Source organism: Ochlerotatus camptorhynchus, unplaced genomic scaffold (assembly GCF_037179485.1).
Source record: "Ochlerotatus camptorhynchus isolate MF236.1 unplaced genomic scaffold, CSIRO-AGI_Acam_v1.1 ptg000642l, whole genome shotgun sequence".
Classification (NCBI taxonomy): domain Eukaryota; kingdom Metazoa; phylum Arthropoda; class Insecta; order Diptera; family Culicidae; genus Ochlerotatus; species Ochlerotatus camptorhynchus.
In genome coordinates this window covers 27,900-53,184 of record NW_027041121.1, presented here as the reverse complement: position 1 = coordinate 53,184, position 25,285 = coordinate 27,900, and the positions used below count along the sequence as shown (strand labels likewise).

The following is a 25,285-nucleotide window of genomic DNA, read 5'->3' as shown; positions in this document are numbered from 1 at the left end:
CACTACTGGGGAAACTGGAGGGGCTACGCGGATGAAAAGGCACTCAAGCTTTCAATTAAACTGAAACACAACGCGGATCAATTTAAACACTGTATTTCTCCAATTACCGATAGTGTGGATTGTGTGGTGTTGTGTTCGATTTTCTTGGCACATACCCTTGATGACGATGGCGACTACGACGACTGCAGACCAGCGAGCGCTCGCTGTGGTTCCGGAAAGATCTTTAAAGGCCGATCTTGTCGGCAAGATGGCGATACCACCGCTCGGTGAAATTCCGGTACAATTCCGACAATGGCGGACGAAGCGAGGCTGACTGAACATCGGCTGTAGTGCGATGGCGGGTTGGTTTTACCGGGGCTGGTATAGCGGTTTGTGGAGATGGCTCCGATGCACAGGCGCTTCCTTCTGACGAAGCCGGTCGACGACGGCAAGGCCGCTCTTTGTCGAACCGGGAAGGGAAATTCTCCTTGGTGTTTAGGGCCTTCAGCCCGAGAACGATGTCCTTTACGGTTAGGTCAAGGTAACTAAATGTCACCTAGACCGTAGCGTGCAATGGCGGTCTTTGACTTGCCAACCAGAAAACCATTTGATTGGTTGAAAAGAAAGGTTTTGAATCAGCTGAATTGGTGATTTACACTTCACCTTGATTCACTACTCGCACTGTATTCTGTTAAAAGTATTCCACAGACACTTCTGGTCTACACGCTCGCCTGAGATAAAGTGAACGATGGCCGTTCTCTAAGCATCGCAGAACCCTTCAGCTCATCACCCGTGACTTCGTGTCACCATTTTGCCGCGGTCATGCGCGCTTTATTCAGCAGTCGACCGTTAAGCATGGCCGTATCGTCTGCCCAGTGGGTTTCACCGCAAGTGTTACACAAATTTATTTGAATGCTCGATCACATGGTGCATATTTAAAATATTGTATTGAACCTTTGCAACAGAACGGTTACAAACTTTTCAAGAATGGGTTTTGTGCTGGAAGTTTCGGGGATTTCTTTGATGATGATTTTTCGGTCATATCTCAAAAGTGGTAAGAGACGGTGTACACCACTCTGGAATTTTCACCAGTGGAAAATAAGAAGTTTTTAAGCATGAAAAAAATCATTAGAAAAATTGTCATTACCCTGGCAATGGATGCTCATGAGTTATGAATTTTCAATATTTTCTGGGAAAATTAACCAAGATGGTTGTATTGTTTCGGGGTGAATGTTTTGATTTTTTCCTTCTTATCAGGGTGGCCAGAGAGTTTTCTTAATTTACAAAGGAACAGAGTCATGGAATGTTTTAGTCGAACGCTATCTGGCTGAATAGGTTATTAACCGAATTTTAGAATGAAATATTAGGGTTAAATTTAGAAAAAATCAAAACAGTTTTTATCGACGCATAATTTTAGATTGCAAAAAACTCGCGTCATTTTGTGTAAAATAGCCTGGAGCTTTCATATTATGAAACTTTTTAGTTATAGATCTTACTTCGTCCAAATCAGTCCCCTAGGAATCATCACAAATATTTTTCCGAGAGACAATACAAGATAATCCCGAGCAACCTGATTCTCAATAGGACTAGTAAAACCCAAACTGAAATTATGGGAACTCTCGCATTACTTAGCAAGTTTCTGAGCTTTTGCCGAATTTGTGATCAATGATTCGGTTTTTTTCAAAAAAATTGTGAGTTTCCAAAAGGGTTTGGAACTCGGGTCTAATTTAGAAACATTATTTTCAAAAGTTTTGTTCCTCAGGGCAGAGAATCGCTTTTTAATTTGTTTTTGTAAACTCCGCCAGATAACTTTCATGGCAGGATCGCGTGTTCTTTGATATTGTCTCCTACGGACATTTTTTCTGTCGGATCAAGAGCTGAAGATCGTCGTCTATTATAATTGAATCGAATTTAACTTCGCATTTTTTTTGCCCCGTAACGCGGGTAGATCACCTTTTCGTGGTCGTTACGGGATGTAAGATCTACCACCGATTCCTAGTCCTGACTACTTCAAACTAGGGGAACAGGATTTTTCAGTAATCCAAGGAACACATCTTAGTCCTTGTTACTTTTTATGCCTCGTTGATAGTGACAAGACTCGGCTTGGTCTACCGAGGATGATCTTGAAACAAGGAAAAAAATGAGTTAGTTGTCTTCATCTATGTGATTCCTAATCTTCTATTCGTTGTTCCCTAGTTTGAAGTGGTTAAGACTAGGGTTCTGATGCATGGTCATTATCGGTGTCATACCTTAATTTTATTGCTAAGGAATCCAATTTTGACTGACAAAGGGGTGCGCCTTTGGAGGGTGTTTCAACATTCCGAAGGGTATAAATAGCGGGACCTTTCAATTAGATTCGGATCCTTGCGATAAATGCAAGAGTGGCAACTGTAAAAAAAATCGAATACTTCATCATTTCTCAATAGTGATGGAGTAATACGACATGCACTAAACTAAGGGATATACTATAACAGATCAATTTACTGGTCGCAGTAGTGTTAGGTCCCGAACAGAGGAAAAAAAACCTCGCATTTTGGTACTGAGGCAGCTCTTGCTTCAACTATAGAAGTAGTCAGAGATTCAAGAGCATAATTAACATCATCTTTGGTTTGCCAAGGAATGTTTGGATCAAAACTATATTCCATAAATGTTCGATATTGCTCCCAATCAGCAGGTAATTGAAAAGTAGGCTGTTGGGAATCAGTAATCATTTCATGGGATTTTTTTGAAAATTACTGGAAGGTGATTAGAACCAAAGTCTGCATGGGTAACCAATTGGCTGCAAAGTTGACATGAATCAGTTAAGACCAAATCAATATTTGAAGGGTTTCTTGCTGTAGAAAAGCATCTTGGGATGTTTGTACATTGAATAGTATAATAACCTGCTGAACAATCATCAAACAGAATACTACCATTGGAATTTCTTTGAGAGTTATTCCATGAGCGGTGTTTTGCATTAAAATCACCAAAAATGAAAAATTTTGTCCTATGACGGGTAAGTCTCTGAAGATCATCCTTTAGAAAAGAGATTATTGAGGAAATCTTTGCAGTAACTCTCAAGACATTTAGGATCCTAAGGAAATCGTTGATAAATTATAAAAGATAAGCTCCAAAGAAATAATTTAGTTGGGCATATTATTAACATTACGTACACCGAAATGTAAGATCCAGGATTAAGATTAATTTTCAAAATGTTCATGCTTCTATTTCCAAACAAATTACAAAATCATGATCTATGAAAGCTATTCAGCATTATGGGCCTAGAAATTTTGGAAAAGTGTAACAGTGAGATTGAGCGATAGTAAGATGTATGAGATTTCAAACTTGGAAAAATACTCTTTACACCGGACGTAAATTTAATATACCAGACAACAAGGAGAGATTTTCTAGATGCCAACAACGAAAACTTATCATAAAATCAGGCATCTGAAGCTTACGCACACGGCGAATGAGAACGAACCAAATTTGAGTTTACTCAACTCATAAATCACATAATTTGCAGGAACTCAGCGATGAGTAAATTTGCCTCAGGTTTTTCCAGAGAAAAATTTCCGAATTTTAGAAAAGTAAAGATTGGATTCATTCAGTCTATTGGTACTACTCCGAGACTGAATAAAATTTTCGTCAATTTCCTCATTTTCCGGCAGATTTTATAGGTTTTCCATAGTAAACCATGAGACAAATTTACTCATCGCTGAGTTCCTGCACTTTTGGCGATTATGAGTGAACTAAACTCAAACGTTCTCATTCGCCGTGCATTGTTTAGGATTTTCACTGGAATCATTTAGGAAAATTTATCACGATTTTGTCCTTGACAAATGTTTGAGCCTGTGGGACATTCCTAATTTATTGTTATTTGTCTCATCCCGTACTAAGATTTTTCCTTAGTACAGGATGAGAAAATTAAATATTCAAGATTTTAAGAGAATTATTCGAGAAAATAGATGTTGATCAAGGACATTTTAAAGGAAATTTAGAAGAGGAATTTAAGCAAACTACCGCGATAGTGGTTGACAATACGAGGACACTTGCAGAGTGAATTCAAGAGCTTCCTGAAGAGAAATCCAAAAATTTTCTAAAGAGAATCCTGAGACTGTTTTGGTGAAACATTCAATGGAATACCGGAAATAATCATAACTTGTGGAGAAGAATCTTGAGTGTAACTTTTAGACATTGTGGGATAATTCTAACGAAATTATTTAGGAAATTTTTAACCACAATTTTACCTGGTGACTCACTTTCCGCCAGGTGCTTCCAAAAATTTAATATTTTGTAATCGTAAAATTGAACATATTTTTAGTTCTTTGGCGAACGTTTCAGCTCAATTGATCATAAGTTAACAAAGTTACATCATGTCAAAGTTTACGATTTTGTATGAAAATCGGCATGCGCTGCTATTTTATCGAACACAACTGTAGAAGATTTAAAAAATAAATAAAGCATCCTGATTAAAGTTTAATACGTGAATCTACAGTTAATTTAATACGCTTTACTGGTTTAATTAGTGAGTTGATTATAAAGATCGTCATTTATTAATATGCATCATTTTTTATAGTTGCTGCAGTTGCTAATTTTGTTTCCTACAATAGAGGAAATCACCATCACTATCGCAATTACAGGGATGTTGTAAAATCTTCAAAATTTGATCCGCAAAATCCGTGATTTCGCAAAAGAAATCCACGACTTCAAAGACTCATTCATTGTTTAAAAACACCATTTGTATTACTACATGTAGCATTTCAAGCTTATTGCTCTCAACTTAGTGTTTTTGAAGCGTATTAAAAAGAGTTTTGAGGAAATTTTTTAGGCAATTCCAACGAAAATTGAATTCTTAATTACCAGGATAGATCTACAAAACATTTGAGGAAGATTTCAAAGGAAGTTTGAGGAGTATTTTTTTTAGAAAATTTAAAAGAGATTCCCAAGGAAATTATGAGGAGCACTTCAAAGACTTAATGGGAATTCTGAGCATAACAAAAAAGAAATTTCTATGGTAATCTCGAGGAATACTAAGTGCATACTGAGGAGAACCCCAATAAAATTTGTATGGTTCAGGGTGGCAAGTGAATTTCCATTTTGAAATTCCTGGTTTTTTCTGGTTTTTCTGGTCAATGATTTAAAAATTTCCTGGTTTTAAAAACCATGTATTTAAAAAACAAATTTTAATAAAAAAAATAAAGTGAATCCTTGTACCATCATTTTTTGCGCAATGCGGAATTTCACAAACCAAAATAGGTATTAAGGTTGTTGTGGATGCCCGTGAAATCTTTATCTGATTGTTTGCTGTAAAGTTGTTGTAGGGAGCCGCGCTACTTCGTGGTATCATGGCGCCTATTTCCGTTCTATGTGCTAAAACTATAATAGCAAAGCGTTTTCATTCATGTTTTTGCAAAAACATCTTTGCTTACAAGATTAATTACGATTGACACTGAAACATTTGCGATAACCCGTAAAATGAGCGATTTAAGTGTGACGAAGAAAAGCTGCGATACGACGGACTAGCGCGGAGCCCTATCTAATGTCTGAAATTTAGAGATCTCTGTTGATTTCTGTTTTTGAAACTGCGATTTTTTTTAACTTTATTATTGAGATTTTTAGCCAACGGGCTAGTTTATCTCAAGGTGAAATTGCGAAGTGTGATATAAATGAGGAATCTTTAAACAAACCTTTGCTTTTAATAATTTTACGGATTTCCAGTTTGTTTAAATTTTCCGCAAATTGTCAACGATTAAGGATCTTATTTAGCGGAATTTTGATTACAACATGATTTCAAAATCATATGATTAAAAGATTTCATAAACAACACTGGTTTAATAACTCTTATTATTAAAAATACTGACTGCTGAAGTTCATAGAAACTCCCTGAAGCGTTAAGGTCTTTCCTGAATGGTTCATTGAAGTTTGTATTGCCTGAATTTCATGAGACTCCCCCGAAGTTCGAAGGAATTTTTTTTTAAGATCTTAGGACTTCCCTGAAGTTTAGAGTTTTTTGAAATTCATAGGAATTTCTTAAATATCGTAGAAGTACCAGGAAGTTCGTAGCAATTCTCAGAAGTTCGAAGAACTTTCTCGAAGATCTGAGGACTTCCCTGAAGTTTGAAGGACTTAACTGAAAATATGAGGACCCTAAATTTAGAAGAGCTTCCCTGAAGTTCATAAGGCTCGAAGGATTTTTCAAAAGTTTGTGGGTCTTTCCTTAATTTCTTGGAAATTCCCTGAAGTTTGGAGAGTTCCCATGAACTTCGTAGGACTAACTATAGTTCAATCGACTTCTCGGAAGTTCTAGGAACTTTTTTGAGCTTGGAGAACTATGTTAAGTTCAGAGGACTTCCCAAGAGTATTGAAGACTTCTCTGAAGCTCGGAAAAAATCCATAAGTGTCATAGGATTATCCTGAAGTTTTAAGCAATGCCTAAGTGTCGTAGAAGTTACATTAAATCTGTAGAAAATTATGTAAAATTCGTAGTTATTCCCCAAAGATTAAAGGACTTCCCTGAAGTTCGTAAGACTTCTCTGAAATTTGTAGAACTTCTCTGAAGGTTCGGAGAGATTTCCTGACCGTCGTAGGTCATCACAGTAGTTCACAGGATTTTCCTGAAACTTGTAAGACTTTCCCGAATTTTGTAGAACTTGCATGAAGTTCGAAGGCCTTATCTGAAGTTTTTAGAAATAGAACTTTTTTATTGAACATGTTGAACAGGTACTTCAAAGGTACTACGCGTCGCCACTGCTTAAGTCTGATTCGAGAAAAAAATTAAATTAAAAATAAATACAAAATTTATTCACTAAATTCTCAGGGTAAATTTTTTTCATCAATGTTTAGTTTAGTGAAAGATTTAGCTGGAACAAAATGGTTAGTTTTGACCTGATTATAAAAAAGTAACTTTGACATACATAAAATTTAAAACCTATGTAAATTATACATACAAGATTTTTTTCCTGGTGGACTTATGAAATTCCTGGTTTTTTCCCGGGTTTTCCTAGTGAAAATAAATTCCCGACTTTTTCCCGGTTTTTCTGGTTTTCCTGGTTCACCACCCTGATGGTTATTTGCTTAACGACGTGTTCAGGGTGAAATCTAAACCATTTGTGGAATAGTTCAATCATTTCGGTTATCATTCAAGTATGATATTTTTAATTGATTGTTACAGGATTATTTTTCAGAGAATAGCTAGAATTATTAATAATATGAGGAGCATTGCAGAGTGAATTCAAGCGTATTATGAAGGAAATTATAAAAGATTTTAATTTTTTCACAATTGGACACAGAAAACGGACAAGATTCAAGATTTGGGAAAAACAAAGGAAATCCTGAGGCTAAGATTTTTAAAGATTTCATGCTTAAAAAATTGGGATTAAGTTTTCAAGTTCCAAAACTTCCAAAAATATTTGAAACGCCGAACTTTATTTAGGTTGCGAACTTGAAATTCATCAAATAGCTGAGATTTCATTCTTATTATTCTGGGATTTTGGAACTTTGAAAAATTTCTATGTAGATCTCATGGTGATCAGTGAAATACGATTAGCAATTTTCAGGTTTTCCGTAATTTCGGAAATTTGTCCGGTTGTGCGATGTACATTACAATGAAGAATAAAACCGGAAGCCGAAAGGATCACTAGGTTAAATGAATCATTACTAAGACAGCAGCGTTTTTCATGGGTCAAATTCGGACCTGTTTTCGAATTCTTCAAAATTTGCCTATATTTTAACTTCCCTGACATATTAATCCAAAATTTTTCACAGGATTTTATTAGAATGTTCTCAAACATTTCATTTGAACCTTTTCCTGCGCTTATTTTAGAATAAATCTTCTAAAATAAGATTGAGATTCTCGATTCTCTCTGACAGTCCGTAAACAAATTATTTATAAGTCTATAAATTCTCTGCAGATCCATCAACAAAAAAACATGAAATTCATTCTTAGATTTTCTTCGAATTTTAAAGTTTTTTCTAGGAATTTACTGAAGATTCCTGCTATAATTCTTTTCAAAATTAGCATTAATTGTCTTCTGAATTCTCAAAAAAAAAACTCACTTCAGAATTGTATTGAAATTTTATTATTTCCCGGCTCACGGTTTTCCCTGTTCGCTGGCCACCCTGTTAATGTTTTTAATGCAGTTATTAATAAAGATTGAGAAATATTTCCCTAAATTCAAAGAAAATGGGGATTTCAAAATTTTTTTGAGATAGGCCTTAAAATCGCTCAAAACCCCCACAAACCCTTATGTTCAGAAAAAGAAAAATACAAAACTTACCTTAACTGCAATCTGGCAGCTCTGCAATCAGAACAATCGGAAACACTTATTACAACGTTCCAACTTAGCCGCTGCCGTGGTTCTCTCCGAGTGCCACCAGCGCCACACCATACACGACAGACATCAGGCAGGCAGAATCAGACAAGACGAACTTAAAACATGGATGTTGCGTTGTGTTGTGTGTGGATAAAGGAAAACGCAACAGCAACGATGAGGGCAGCTAATGTGAATATACCCACTGAACTGAACCGAAGAAGAAGCACATACAGAGCCGAAACCTAAACGCCGATCTTCCCAGTAGAACGCACCAGCACCAGCACCAGCTACAACAACAACAACAACAACAACAACAACTTGAGATTTAGATTCCGATAAAATAAATGTAGCTGGTGGTGTTCATGTTCCAGGAATCACTGAACAGGAATGTCGCGCATATGCTCTGTTTAATCGCTTGCGGATACACCACTAATTTTTGTTCTTTTCTCTGCGTTCACTTAGAATTGATAGTGAACATTCTTTCGCAATTCACCGTACACTTATTTCGTTGCCTTTCTTATGTTTTAAGTCCAAAAATTTGACACAAATGCAGCAAAGTTGAAACTTACACGAATTTCCCTTCCAGCAACAGGTTACTTGATTCCCGAGGCTTCTTTGTTTATGCTCATTTGTTATTAAATGAACGTCTCAGACACTCTTCGAGGTTTTTGAATGTTTCTTCGAGCACAAAATTCGTAGACACAGACACTGTTCAACTTGCGGATTGATCACCAATTCAAAGAACCAAGACTTCACAAATAAAATGCATTCACGAATAACAGTGGAAACAGTCTCTTCGACACTTTAGTTTGTTCATGTGTTCTGGATTTTCACAATCCCAGTTTCCGTAGCTTAACAACATCCGTACAAATCACGGTTTTAGCTCAACGAAACAAACACGCAACGGATGGCGGCGCGACTGGGGATAACTATACACCGTGGGGGTTATCCGCCGCGTATGATAGACCGTATAGAGGAGGCCTGCCTTCTTTATTCACTCTGTCCCGCAGCAAGAACACACCGTTCAGCAACAACAATACACATCACACATACTCGGCTCGGCGGGGCTACTTCCAGCGCGCTTGTTGTTCATCCAGCAACGTGAAGAGTAGAGGATCATTCACCACTAAGGTCCACACCCACAGTATTGGATAGATTGAGTCGAGCTCTCGAACCAGCCAACCTCGCGTCACAACATTCTCCAGCAAACTGACTCAACTGTGTCCGTGTTGTGTTGGGGTCTACGAAGGGAGAAAGAAAGAAGCTGAATAAACATCCAAACAGTAGTGGTAGTAATATTAATAATGATATTCAGCGATTGTACGCATACATTTGTGGTGCGCATGTATTTGCACAATGGGTTAAAGTTGTTAAAAACATACATTGTTTCAACATATCCATGAATTTGATGTTATAGGGGAAATGGTTCTAATTGGCCTATGGATCTAAGATTGGGCCCATCGCTAAAAATCTGTTATTTATCAATTTTATCTAGATGAACGCGTCATTGGAACGGTACAAATGGATATTTTTGGTCACTATTGAAAATTTAGTCGATTGCTGAATTTATGTATGGGCCCAAATTAGGGGCATTTAGGGCGACATTACATCCATTTCCCCTATTATTTATAATTTCAACAATTGAAAATTAATTTCACCAATTCAGTGCCAATATTTCAAAGGGGCTTAATTGCATTTGTAAACAATGGCGTTAGCCGTCGATTTCTCGTAAATAAAAGCTTACTCATGAAGATTAATGACACCAACAGGTTTTGTTTCCTTTACCAGCTAGCTTTGTTAATTTGAAGGGATGCGCTTTTATTTGGGAGAAATCGACAGCTAAAGTCATTGTTTACAAAAGCAATTACGCTCTTTTGAAATGTTGGCACTGAAGTGAGCAGTTCCAGGCCAAATAGCGAAACAAATGTTTGTCTCGATCATCTCCAATTTACATGAAACTTTGCATAATCGTTTGTCATAGACATTCACATATTTGTTAAAATACGGCCATTTTGGAACTTGAAATATTTTTAAATGGCGTCTTTACTATTTTTCAAAAATGTGTAGCACGTAAACGTCACTTCTGATTGAAATGACGTCGGAGACAAAGTTGTATAGATAAAAAATAAAGTATTCATGGGAAAGATATATACGCTTACTTCAGCGTACTCACCGGGTGAGTCAATCGTACCCAATTTCGTCTGATGCACTAGGTTGTCAAAATCTGAGTAAACTAGAAAAGTCAAACTGAGCAAACCACTCAGTCAGCCAAATCCGGTACTTAGAACAAATGCCAGCCGTGTCGGAGCAAGCGCTCTAATACCATAGAGGTAACTCTAATACCAACAATCAATACGAAACTAACGATTTTAAATTGGCTCACCACTTTAGTAGCCTATTGGTCCCAAGCAAACGATTAACGTACCCTATTCTAGTTGAAATTCTATTACTACACTATGTTTGTTTTGATTCGCTATGAAAGTTTGACAGATAACATCAGGGGTGTGTGGATTCATGCAGAACATGCAGGGGTGAGTGAAATAGCTTGGGACTGCTTGGGACCGTTGTTCTGGTATTGAGTGAGCCAAAAATAATAATGATTTTCTTCGGGACCCAGTGGTCTTAGAGTTACCTCTATGCTAATACCCCGTACAGACTATGGCTTATATCTTGTAATATAGGCTGTCTTGCAATGAGCACTCATACATCTAGTTTTCACTGGAAATCCTAGGTATGAGTGCTCATTGCAAGACAGCTTATATTACATGATATAAGTCATAGTCTGTCCGGGGTATAAGACCAGAAGGTCTCGAAATAACGTGCTCAACTTTTTGGCTTTGGCAACTTTGGCAGCTCTGGTACTCTCTTCGGTCCCAAGCTAATCGATTCACCCCTCGAAACACAGGAAAATCCACAAACCCCTCATTCTATCTGTCAAACTTTCATAGCGAATCAAAACAAACATAGTGTAGTACTAGCATTTCGACTAGAATGGGATACGTTAATCGTTTGCTTGGGACCAATAGGCTAGTCAAGTAGTGAGCCATTTTAAAATCGTTAGTTTCGTATTGATTGTTGCTAATACCCCGTTCACATTACAGCGTATATCACGTGATGTACGCTGTCTTGCAATGAGCATTCATACATCTAGTTTTCACTGGAAATCCTATATATGAGTGCTCATTGCAAGACAGCCTATATTACGTGATATAGACTGTAATGTGAACGTGGTATAAGAAATGGCGAAATTATTATAACACCGGCCGAAATGAATTAAGGTAAATATGAATTGCATGCTTAGACCGTTTTCAGTCATCTTCAGCTCCAGTTAAATGAACCTGGAGCAGGTAATTTCCATTTTTTACCAAAACAAATAAAAATAAAGAAACTTCCCAGCTGAAAATATCACAGAGTGGTTTTGACTAACTCTGCGCGAGAACGTTGTTTACTCAAAAGTGAGTAAAAATACACCTACTCACTTTTGAGTAGCCATACTTCCCGCTGAAATGAGCATGTTCGACTCCATGTTGAGTTGTTGCGAGTTACCTAGACCAGCTAGACCAGCGTTTCTCAATCTATGGTTCGCGACCCACTGGTGGGTCGCTGGCTGCCGTCCGGTGGGTCGCATAAATGTAGACAACTTGGGGTCTTTTTTTTTCAATGACAACCCGTTTTATTCAGCATTGTACACTGTTATAAAGCATTTATTCAATCTATATGTTTATTTGTGATTCTAAATTGTTTGTTGCGTTCTTCCGAAGCGTTTTCGAACTCGATCAAACTCCTCCGCAGCAGCAGTACAACGACCAGTTACCGAACTACACCATTCGTCTGCAGCAGCTTAACTTCAGCCATGACGCTATTTTCAAAACCTCTTTGCTCGGTGGACGCATCGAATGGCCCATAGGTCCGGATCGTATTCCATCATCTTTCATCAAGAATTGTGCAGCATCGTTGGTTACACCCAGGGTGCCTTCCATTCATTTTGACTAAAAAAATGTTTTATGAAATTATGGAATAATAAGATAATATGATGATATTTTGTATGTGTAGGTAATAAGAAAAGATTGTTAAGTTTGTGTTTGACACATCAAACCTGCAAATTTAGCTTTGACAGAGTCACAATGAGCGTTTTTCTGATCGCCTCTTCGCGAAGAGTGAAGAGCGAAGAGTGGGTGAGATAAATTACAAAATCGCTTATCGCGACTCTCATGTAGCAAAATTGGCAGGTATTATGTGTCAAATACAAACTTTACAATCTTTTCTTGTTGTTTACACAATCAAAATATTTTCATAATATCTTATTATTCCATAATTTCTTTAAACATTTTTTGAGTCAAAATGAATGGAAGGCACCCTGGTTACACCCGTTATGTCTATCTTCAATCGTTCACTCCTGGATGGCACTTTTTCGGTTTCCTGAAGGCTTGCATCAATTACACTGATCTTCAAGTTAGGAAACATTCACAGCGTTGAAAACTACCGGCTTATCTCGATCCTTAATTGTTTGGCCAAAGTTCTTGAAAGTCTTGTGCATGACAAGTTGTATCCAGCTGTGCAATCTATAATCTCGGAGTTTCAACATGGATTCAGAAAAAAGCGCTCAACGATCTCTAACTTGATGTCCTACATCAACACTCTTATTGCTGGCATAAAAAAGCATCTGCAAGTAGACGCCGTTTACATTGACTTCTCTAAGGCTTTCGATAAAACTGAGCCGCCTTGGTCTTCGGCCGTGGGTCGTTCACTGGTTAAAATCATATTTATCCTCCAGGAATCTACCATCGAGAGTTCCACAAGTGAGCCACTTAGGACCTCTTATTTTCGTTTTATTTATTAATGACGTGTGTGACCACTTAAGTTCCAGTAAGTTGTTATATGCTGTTGATTTTAAAGTCTACCGTGTGATCAAATCGATCCTAGATTGTTGTGCTCTACAAACTGACATTGAGCGGTTAACATGCTGCAATTACGGCCTCCACACGCTTCCGGACTGCACGGCAGGTTTTAATAATGTAATCTGGATCCATTTCTCTCCAGGCACGGGTCAATGTTTGTCTGAGGCTTGCTGTTCTCGGGTGGCGTTTAGAACAGGCCTTGGCCTTCATGACGCGCCATATTGAGTAATCCAGTGGATTAAGATCGGGGCTGGATGGCGGCCACATATCCTTCGCCCAGAACGGAAGATGTTCCTGCAACCACTTCTGAGTGCGGTTCGAGGTGTGGCACGGAGCCCCATCTTGTTGAAGTACAACATTTGGCTTCGGACCGTACTGTTCACGGAAGAACATACTTACTTAAAATCCCGATGTAGACCTCCGTGTTGACCTTGTCGCCTGCTGGAATGAACACCGGGTCAATTTTTTTGCCATCGGAAGCCACCAATCCAAACACCATGACGCTAGCAGGATGCTTGGTCAGATACACGTTCGTGTGCTCGTCGGTCACTTCTTTTACCGGAAGAGAACTAATATACCGGTCGGTTCTGGAATTTGATATGGGATCGACGGTAAAAATTCTCTCGTCAGTGAACCGGATTACCGGATTTTTTCGCTTAAGGAAGTTCAAGATTTTCTTACATCGTTCGACTCGTAACTCCCGGATGCGGTTGGTAATCATGTGAGTTTTTTTCCGTGCCCTCGACTTCGCCCCGCAATCTTCCTTTACGATCTTCCGTGCCGTAAAGTCACTGATCCCGTGTTCCTTTGCCATTTTCCTTATTGAACGCACTGGATTCACCCGAATCTTCCTTTTGATAGCAGCGATAACCCTCGGAACCCGAGCTGACCTCGGACGACCTGTGGCCACCTTCGCGGATAGTTGTCCTTTCTTTTCTCGGTCTAAAACCCTTTTGACGGTCCACCGGGACACTCCCACGGCGATTAAAATGTCTTTTTCCGACATTTGCATGTGGGACAAATCACGAATACGCTGCCACTTCGTCATGGTGCAACTGTCAAGCTAAGTAAATCATTTTCTTTTATACACAAACTACTACGGTATGAGCTATAGGCTACGTGCATGCAAAAAAAACTAAAGCATTGCATGCACAGGTGAAACGGGAACCTTATTTGTACGATGGTGCAAACATTATCACGCATACAGTACAAGACGCTAATTAGACAGGTGGTCCTCTACGGCCACGAGACCTAGACTATGTTTGGTATTTTCGAACGGAAGGTGTTGCGGACCATCTACGGTGGAGTGTAGATGAACGACGGAACGTGGAGGAGGCGAATGAACCACGAATTGCACCAGCTGCTGGGAGAACCATCTATCGTCCACACTGCAAAAAATGGGCGACTACGGTATGTTGGGCACGTCGTAAGAATGCCGTACGCCGACCCAGTGAAAATGGTTCTCGAAAGTGACTCAACAGAAACAATAAGAGACGCGCAGCGGGCAAGGTGAACTCGAAGGTGAATCTACCAAGTAAAACCTGTCCACGTTAAATTTCGGACACTACGATAATGTCGGGAAATAAAATCTACACACAATACAACAAAACCGATTGTTTATTTCAGTGAAGTAGACTTATATCGATAGCAAACGTAGCATATTTGAATGTTAATTCTTTTGTCTATAAAATTCTCGAACTTTCTGTGGGATACCCGCCATCAGGTCCTCAGATACTTTAGTGGCGGCGTGACTCCATCTTCTCTTAAAATCATTGATGCCATTTTGCTTTCCTCTTTCTTTCGAATAGTATCCGTTTAACCAGAGTCCAGTACCTTTCTATTGGGCGAAGTTCTTGACAGTTTGGCGGATTGGCTGTTATTGGCACGTATTTGACCTCTTGTGCATTATACCACTCCAGGACGGATTTTGCATAGTGACAAGACGCCAAATCAGGCCAAAACAGAGCTGGAGTGTCGTGGCTTCAGATGAATGGTAGCAACCACATTTGCAAACATTCTTTCTCGTAAACATCTTTGTTGATAGTGCCGGTTTTGGATTTCTGGCCGCAACTACATATAACCTACATATGACCTGCATGCCAAACCAAATACTTTTTGGGGAATTTCGATAGATTCTTTGTCCAGAAACACTGACATTCCTTTGCATTGCAGTATAAAAGCCAAACCCGAAAGCTGTTGAAAGTCACTGTACATAGTAGTTGTAGGTTAGTTGTAGTTGTAAATAGTAGTTATAAGTAGCCTCCTTTTTTTTAATTTAAAACAAACCAATCCCACCAAGGTGGTCATTCTCTTAAACAGGCCTGATAGGACTAGGAACTGTAATTAATAATTAAAATCTCAAATGTACTAAAGTTGAAAAGACGCATCTTTGTCACTTGAAAATTCATACATGTAAACCACACAAACACAAGAAATAAAGATCATTTAAAGTCTAAAGTCTGTTGAAAGTCACTATGTACGCTTTAGCCTATGCCAGCGTTGCCAGATATACCGATTTATCGGTATTTATACCGATTTTCGAACTAGATAGGGTAGAGAACTACTTCGGCCTAATCGCCCATTTTGGGCCTATCGAGCAGCAAACTTCAAATAAGTCCATGATTTCAGAGTAAACAAGTCAATTATGCGTTTGGTACGATACTTTAGTTAATAAGCTACCGAACGAAGTCAATGAGAAGGCGTAATATGAAGGTTTGCACCCATTATTCCCAAAAACAAAAGAAGCGCTCCGACCGAATCATGTTTTATCTTCATCCGATAGGCCGAAGTGAATTCATTGGCGTTTCAATGGCGTGTCAATGCGTTAGGCTGAGTTTAGAATCCGTAGGCCGAGTTTGGCGTCAAGAAGCAGGTTTCTCTTTATCGAATCTTACGGTACGTACGGAAAGGTAAATAAATTTGAAAGCCAATAGTAATTATAACATTCCGTTTGGTGCTAGACTGCGCTAGATTAAGAAAGACAAAGTGCAGGTTGTGCTTAATAGGCCGGAAATGGGGTAGTTAACCCTACCGATGTACAGATAAAGTTCCTTAGAATACCGATTTTTGAGGTTTTTTACCGATTTATACCGATTTTTTTTAAATAATCAAAATAAGTATTGCCTGCCCGCGGTCAGAATTTCGGCGAAAATTATCGTGAGAGACTTGTATCTTTTTGAATAGCTCAAGTTTTTTTAGCCTTTAAAATTCTAAAAAAAAAATCAACCTAAAACATTTCTTATAGATATTCTGTCGATTAATGTTCAATTTCCTCACCGTTTTAGCTACCCATGAATCGATAAACAGTCGATGGCTCTTTCTGGTAATTCCGGGGCAATCGAAAAATACTTTTTAAGCATTATTTAAGTTCCTGGATTTTCTTTCACCTTACATCGTTAATTATTTTACGATTCCTCTTGGAAACTTATTTCGACTTCCCTTGGAAACTTCTTCATCCTTCTTCTTCCATCTTCTCTTGACAGTTTTTTCAACTTTCCCGGAACTTCAGGGATGCTTCCAGATTTTGATTGCGGATCTACACTAGCTGCAGGAACTTTTAAGAAGTTCTGAAACTTCAGAAAAGTCCAAACTGTCAAGTAAGTTTCGATATATTAAGAATGTTTCAATAACTTCTGTTAAAATTCAAACCCGGAAATTTTAGGAAAGTCCAGCGAACTCCAGTGAATTTAAGGAAATATCATAAATTTGTTGGATACTTCACAAGTCCAAAGAACTTCTGGAAAATTTAAAGGTTTTAAGGACAGTTTAGTTTCAAGAGAATTGATAGAACTTAAGGAAGCTCCGAGAACATCAGGACATATTATTATATTTCAAGGAAATCATTAAAATTTTAAAGGACTTCCGAGAAAATCAGGCTATTTCCGAAAACTTCAGCAATGTTCCGAGGTGCTCATAAAAATTAAAGAAACGTAAGGGAAGTTACATGAACATTAGCACATTGTGAAAACATTTTATGGGAAGTTCCGTGCTTATTAATGGCAGTGTCAATAACTTTTAAAAATTAGAAAAATCTGGAAGATCAGAGAACTTCAATGCTGATGTTACAATAAATTCAAGAAAATTGCGAGAGCGCCTAAGAAATTTCTTAATCTTCAAAAAAGTCTAGAGACCATCCAAGTTGATTAGAGATATTCCAGTAGTCTCATTATAATTAGGGAATTTCCCAGTATTTCAAAGATGATCAGAGTACTCCAAAACAGTCCTATTAACATGAGAAAAATCACAAGAACTTTTAAGAAATTCAGAGGATATATGGAATATACCTAAGTACATTTCAGGAATGTTCCAAAAACTTCAGGGACATTGCGGGGTCTCCAGGGATGTTTTATGACCATTTGAAAAAAAATAATGGGTCATTTGAACATCCTCCAAGAGCTCTTTTTTCCGGAATTATCTCTTTGTTTCTTTCAACTGTTCCGTTAGCGCTCTGACTTCCTCCAGATTTTTTTTTCCAATCTACCTTAGGAAGTTTCTGCCAGCGTCTCCAAGAAGTTTCTTCGGTCTTCTCCAGGAAGTTCAATTAAACTTCTCGCAGAAATTTCTTTCGTCTAGTTCTGGAATTTTGTCCAGTTGGTTTTTTTTTACTTCTATTGGAAGGTTTTTCCGAGCTTCTTCTGGTTTCCCCTGGAAATGGCCACTGTTGGAATTTATTTCCAATCGTCGAAACTTTTCTGCCTTTCTTTGAATGTGAAATCCGATTTAATTCTGAATCTTTTTTTTTAATTTTCGCCAGAATTTTCTCAATTTATGTTTTGGAAGTTCCACGTGTGTTTTTCCGACTTCTATCAAAAATTTCTTCTAATTTCCTCCAGGAGAGCTTCTTTCTTCTTTCTCTGTATGTTGTGTTCAGCTTCCTCCAGAAGCTAATTCAAACAGTCCGGAGTTTTTTTTTTCGGAATTTTCCGATCATAGTCCAAAAGTTAAAATTTTGAATACCGATAAATACCGATTTTTTAAAACCTTTGATATCTGTATTCTTTAAAAGATTCTGGCAACGTTGGCCCATGCCTCACTTCACTTTGTGTACATATGATTTTGATTTTCAACTTAGCGATCCACATTACGAACTGAAAGGTTTGGATGATTCTCAATAATGGCTACCACCGTCTGGTCCATTTGTCGATATGTTCCGCATCCAAACTTCCGGTCCACAGTTAAGCGCTGGTCAAACGATTTGCACACACTAAACACTGTACTCTTCGGCATTATTAGCTTTTTGGCGAGACCGTTGGATTCTACTGCCGTTCGTACAAAATGCGTTTGCGTACTTCCACTTGATTCAACGCCGTTTTGCCAAACTGAACAAGAATGTAAACATGTTGTACCACGAAATAGCTTCAGAGATTAGTGACGTTTAACGCACGCACACTAGCGGGGGCAACGCCGTGTAAAGTTGTTTATTATGTGTTATTACAGTCCCCCCTATTCTGCGAGTCACGTGACTCTCTCTCACCGGTGAGGTGACAATAGTCACCTCGTGTGAGGTGACTCTCCATTTGATTTGCATGGAGAGTCACCTCACACGAGGTGACAAATGTCACCTCACCGGTGAGAGAGAGTCACGTGACTCGCAGAATAAGGGGGAATGAGTTTGACATCGATTTGTTATGTATTTTCCTCGGATATTCACTAACACGCTCTCACATATCGCACCAATACAACCGGACGTGAAAATCTCTATAAGCGAAACATTTAAGCGGTTCGTGAAACATTTCAAAAACTACAGTGAAAGAAAAGTGTCCGAAATTTAACGTGGACAGGCTTTATAAGGCGACCTGTGGACCCTTTGCTGACTACGAGGTTGCCAACGTGTGGCCATGGATCGAGTACAGTGGTAACGGCGCCGGTGGTGTAGTGGTAAGCGTGATTACCTCTCACCCCAGCAGGCCTGGGTTCAATCCCAGTCGGCACCGCCGGGATGTTCTGAGGCATAACATCTCTGATCACGCCTTTCTTCGGAAGGGAAGTAAAGCCGTTGGTCCCTGGTTCATGAGTTGATGGGTCGATAGGTAGGGTCCAGGTGTGGGAGCTGCCTTCCTGGCGTGTCGGTAGCATTGGTGCTCAGCACGGAAAACAAGATCGACGGAAAACAAACCAACGAAAAAAAAAAAAAGTACAGTGGAGACGACTTCTTGGAATAGCAGAGGGCATTTTGGCCTTAGCCTGATTTGTAAGTAAGTAAGACAGGTGCTGTGTCCATTTTAGATTAAATTGGTGAAAGATAGAAATCAAGGCGTTAGAAGCTGTGAAAGTTATCGCTTACAAACTGTGACCATTTCATTGACCATATTCGTTGGAACATGTGGTTTGAAAGTTGCGACCCATTTTGTTATTAGTTGGGTCAAATACATGTACAAAGTGGACAGTTCGAAACTGTGACGAATCTCGATTTAATACGTATCCATTTTCTTTGAAATTTTCATTAGAAGTGGGGAATGATTAAGTTAAAGATTGAGGGATCAGTTAAATTCAAAGTTATCCATGTACACCCATATTCTTGTTTTCGTCCGAACCGTATTTTCCATACAAAAAAAAAAATTTTGTATGGAAAATATGGTTCGAACGAAAACAAAAATACGGGTGATAGTCAGTACCATACTCATCAGGTGGCGACCCAACTAACATTTTCAGCTTTATAAGCCATCTTTTCCAGCATTGTGCTGTAAAGTAACTGAAAAAAGCTGCAGATGCAGCTACAAGCAGAACCTAGCTAAATAGTTTTGGAGAGCGATTACTTAAATTTGCCACAACCATTATTCAATTTGTCACTCGCACTGAATAACATCAACAAATAAACCCTAATATCACTTCTATGTAAATATTAATCAACTTTCTACTTGTAGATGCAAGACAAAGCTAATAAAGTGAATATATTACTCATTTGAACGTTCAGCTGTTAAGATTTCGATAAAATTTCACCACCATTCTATTGTCCGCACACAAGATGATGAAAGAAGCTATCTAGCTTCTAATACGACAAACACGACAAGAAAGGATTCTGTATCCAGTAATTTGATCTATTGTAGTATATCCTGTGTCCTTAGTTTAGTGCATGTCGTATTACTCCATCATTATTGAGAAATGATGAAGTATTCGATTTTTTACAGTTGTCATTCTTGCCTTCATCGCAAGGAATCTATTCTTATTAAATGGCCCACTCTTGATACCCTTCGAAGAGTGAGAGCACCCTCCAAAGGCGCGCCCCTTAGTCAGTTAAAATTGGATTCCTTTGTTGCTAACAATGGGACAACCATGCCAATTGGTGCCACTAATAGCTATTTCGGATCTCAAAATTGACGAAAACGCATATGCGAATGATATGCGATTAGGCTGGGAGATAACACTAAATATTTTGATGTTGAGTTTAATTTAAAAAAAAAAACTACTCATTGATCGAAGGGAATGTGATATTTAATGCAAAACCCCCGTTGTTTCATATTCAACGAAAATAAAACAATCATGATTCATCTACAGTAAAACAGCAGCGAGGAGTCTTATGTTATAAACCGACATAAGACTGCTAGATCTTGGTGATCAGTAATATCGTTTCGATTACAAATTACCAGTATTTCCGCAAAATAGTAGCGCAATATTTTGCTTAAGAATCGTATTTAGAATACTTATTGCCTATTAGTGCGTTGCACCACTTCCATCATCCGTGATGTGCAAGCTGTCTCTACCATCTCCAATACCCATAAAATAGTGGATAAGTATCGTGCTATCGTTTATGTTTAGAAGAAGCCCTAGACCGACGAAAAGTGGATACCATTTTTCCAATCAAAGAACAGATTGGCACTGATAAAGTCCCAATAGGCCGTCATGTGGAAGCCAATGTTGCTGTAGACGAAAAAGTACTCGCTCAGTGCGAAAAGTGAATACACTAGAATCAAACAATGTTCGTTTAAAATTTAGATAAGAGTAAATCCGAAGCAATTACCTCCCGGTTCACAGTAGGAATTATGCCGCACAAAGAAATAAACTGCCAGCAATATCGAGCAGACATTGGCTAAAAGCAGTCTTTTCTTGTACATCACAGACTTCCGTTCGGATACAGTCAATAGCTCTCCCTCGCGGGTTACCGTATTGATGACGATCACTGTCACCATGTAGATCATCGATGCGACTACGAATGTACTAAAGCAAAATTTGTGCACATCTGTAAAAAAAAGCGTCATTAATTACAGCTGATTAAATAAAAAATTGCCACGCCTTACCGTAATTCGACACAGAAGTCCACATCGTCAGTCCGACCAGGGAACTAAGCTCGGTAATGTTTAGAATGCACGCCAAGTAGGCCAGTTCCTTCCGCCTCTTCCGCAGCAGCCCAATGTGAAAGTTTTTATACAAAAATGCAATAGCATATCGTGGAAGAGCATGCACTAGCACCGAGAACTGCCACACGAACCGCTGGGGCTGATAGTTTCCGATGGCAGCCGACAGCGAAGGCAGAAAATTGTACACCATGCAGTGGGTTGCGTTGGCTTGCTCGAAGTTGTACAGCAGGGACCACACAACGCAGAACAGGAATCCCACCACCGGGAACAATACCGTAATCACAGCCAACTTTCCGAAGCGGACTCGGATTGCGCTCCGACCAGACGACTCCTGGCCACCGGAAGCGGGGTCATCGAGCCGCTCGTACTGGGGCAGCATTTTGGGCGGTTATCGCAGGGAGAGATTTTTGCTGTTTGTCACGTAAAATGTCCGGGTCAATGGAGCCTTGGAGCCCCAGAAAGATTCATATTTTTGCTCAGAGTAACAACACTTACGGCCACGATAGTAAACAGAAAACCGAATGATGCAAAATGACGTTTCCTGACGATATCCGAACGCGATTTCTCGCGTAACATTTGAAAAGGGCCTATGTCCAAAATGTAAACAATCCAGAAAATGAATTGTAAATTTTTCCGCCAGTATTTAATTCCTATATAAATAGATTGAAGTATTTTAGGCATTTATATTGTTCACAATAACAATAGTAACTATATCTCAGTACACAACATCCAAAACATGCGAAACGTTTTCAAAAATACATGAAAATCGATAAAAATTTAATATCACAGTAATAAGCCTTTTTGTGAATCTTTAAATGGTTAGGCCCTTTTTGTTAAGCCGTTGTGCTTGTCATCATAAATTGTAGGCCCTTTGCTAAGCCTTTTCTTAACGTCAAATAAATCATCGGCCCTGCCTCAAGCAGTAGGGCTTAGCTTTGATTTGAAATTTTTCAATCATCGGCCCTTCTACGTCGCTAGGCTTATGAATGGAACCTCATCGAACGAAAAAAAATATATGTTAGGCCCGAGGTTAGGCCGTTTTAGCATGAATGATTGGAAAAATTTGGTGGATCGGCCGTTTTTAAAATCAAGTTATTTTTAATGATTTGTATCGATAATGCGGAACATTCCTATACGACTGGTAGCTAATTACCAGTGCTACAGAATGGTATCAAAAATCGGTTTGTTTACATTTTGGACATAGGCCCTTTTCAAATGTTACGCGAGATTTGTTGCATTTTTGTTGATGCCGACACTGCACGGTCGATCAGATCACCTCAAAATTGAGTCGAGTGAACTCAATTTCGGCAAAAGTGGATTTTGCTCAAAATTGAGTTGAATTTTCCGGGCAATGACTGTTCCGATGACTGTTGAATCGTAATTTACAGAAAAAAAAAATCGAATATGAAAAAATCGATAGAAGTTTCACTCAGCCTATTAGCAACCGGTGGAAACTTACGATTTTAAATTGGCTCACTACTTGACTAGCCTATAAGCATAGAGGTAACTCTAAGACCACTGGGTCCCGAAGAAAATCATTATTATTTTTGGTCACTCAGTACCAGAACAACGGTCCCAAGCAGTCCCAAGCTATTTCACTCACCCCTGCATGTTCTGCATGAATCCACACACCCCTGATGTTATCTGTCAAACTTTCATAGCGAATCAAAACAAACATAGTGTAGTAATAGAATTTCAACTAGAATAGGGTACGTTAATCGTTTGCTTGGGACCAATAGGCTACTAAAGTGGTGAGCCAATTTAAAATCGTTAGTTTCGTATTGATTGTTGCTATAAGCCATTTTACGAGACGTTTTGATGACAGTTCCTGGCGGGCCGCTCGTGGCATTGTTATTGTTTACGTCTGATATTTTTGTTTTGATTCTCTACACGGCCAACAAAAGTAACTCACGAGTGTATGGGCTTGCCACGGATTTACCCAAAAGTAAGCAAGCTAAACACACTCCGTGAGTCACTTTTGATGGCCGTGTAGTTGCGAATGAAGATATTCGGCCCGCCAGTAAATGTCAAAATTAGTAAACAGAATAAAATCAGCTGACTCGATCTGTCTCGTAAAATGCCTTATTGGTCCCAAACAAATCGATTAACGTAGGACATTCTAGTCAAAATTCTAGTACTACACAATGTTTGTTTTGATTCGCTATGAAAGTTTGACAGATAAAATGAGGGGTTCGTGGATTTTCTAATGTTTCGAGGGGTGCATCGATTAGCTTCCCGAAAAAAAATTACAGTGAAATTTTCAGTGGAAACAATGCTCTAACATTAATATTTATTGTCGACAATAAAAATGATTGTTATAATGTTGTACCACAAACGAAGTGACAGACGACTAACTGGCGAAGAAATCCATTAAAATAACGTGGTTCACTGTAATAGAATTTTCTTGGAAGCTTGTGCCATCATCCACCAGATGGGTCAGTTTTTTTGTTTTGATTTGAACAAAGTTGATTTTGTGTACAATGATTCTTTGACAGTGTGCAAAGAGTGCGTATCATTTTGTCATTTTTTTATGCATTTCAGTTTTGAGTAGAGTGAAAGAGATAGAACCAAAACATTCTAGTACATTTGGTGAAAATGCTAGTTCAATCTAGTAGTAGCATAGAGGTAACTCTAAGACCACTGGGTCCCGAAGAAAATCATTATTATTTTTGGCTCACTCAGTACCAGAACAACGGTCCCAAGCAGTCCCAAGCTATTTCACTCACCCCTGCATGTTCTGCATGAATCCACACACCCCTGATGTTATCTGTCAAACTTTCATAGCGAATCAAAACAAACATAGTGTAGTAATAGAATTTCAACTAGCATAGGGTACGTTAATCGTTTGCTTGGGACCAATAGGCTACTAAAGTGGTGAGCCAATTTAAAATCGTTAGTTTCGTATTGATTGTTGGTACAATCCAGTAGTAGTAGTGTTGCCATGTGGTACAATCCAGTAGTAATGGTGTTGCAATGTGGTACACTGAAAAATTGCAATAGCAGGTTAGACACCAAAGTTTTCGAGCCGCTCCGTCTGTCACTTCGTTTGTGGTTAAAGTTTAGCAGGGATTATAAACAATTTTTAACCATTTTAGGTAAGGTCAATTTATGGTTCGCGTTTATGCGGGAACGATTTTAAATTAGCTCACCACTTTAGTAGCCTATTGGTCCCAAGCAAACGATTAACGTACCCTTCTAGTCGAAATTCTAGTACTACGCAATGTTTGTTTTGATTCGCTATGAAAGTTCGACAGATAAAATGAGGGGTTATTGGTTTCTCCTATGTTTCGAGGGGTGAATCGATTAGCTTGGGACCGAAGAGAGTACCAGAGCTGAGCCAAAAAGTTGAGCGCGTTATTTCGGGACCTTCTAGTCTTAGAGTTACCTCTATGGTTTTACCAACAATCAATACGAAACTAACGATTTTAAATTGGCTCACCACTTAAGTAGCCTATTGGTCCCAAGCAAACGATTAACGTACCCTATTCTAGTTGAAATTCTATTACTACACTATGTTTGTTTTGATTCGCTATGAAAGTTTGACAGATAACATCAGGGGTGTGTGGATTCATGCAGAACATGCAGGGGTGAGTGAAATAGCTTGGGACTGCTTGGGACCGTTGTTCTGGTACTGAGTGAGCCAAAAATAATAATGATTTTCTTCGGGACCCAGTGGTCTTAGAGTTACCTCTATGGTTTTACCGCTTTTCAGCATTTAAAAAAGACGAATTTCCGTAATTTACAGAAAATTACCGTAAACTGTAAATAAAATTACGGATTGAACATGTAAATTGCTGCAATGCCGTAATACCACAAACGAAGT

The 25,285-nt window shown here is 38.7% G+C and overlaps 2 protein-coding genes across 2 annotated transcripts in view; both read right to left on the bottom strand.

The window, feature by feature from the left end:
* LOC135714411 (uncharacterized) overlaps positions 1 to 9,468 on the bottom strand; it is a gene marked incomplete at its 3' end in the record, with an annotated part of 110,306 nt that extends 100,838 nt beyond the window's left edge. Inside the window, exon 1 of the mRNA XM_065237758.1 lies at positions 8,235 to 9,468. The remainder of the gene's footprint in view (positions 1 to 8,234) is intronic.
* Positions 9,469 to 20,641: 11,173 nt separating this feature from the next.
* On the bottom strand, positions 20,642 to 21,858 carry LOC135714412 (post-GPI attachment to proteins factor 2-like). The gene is made up of 3 exons (XM_065237760.1): positions 21,403 to 21,858; positions 21,126 to 21,344; positions 20,642 to 21,068 (listed from the first exon to the last, which is right to left on the bottom strand). Exons 1-3 carry the CDS (start codon positions 21,839 to 21,841, stop codon positions 20,932 to 20,934), a joined length of 795 nt encoding a protein of 264 aa, XP_065093832.1. The 5' UTR covers positions 21,842 to 21,858; the 3' UTR covers positions 20,642 to 20,931.
* Positions 21,859 to 25,285: the final 3,427 nt, after the last annotated feature.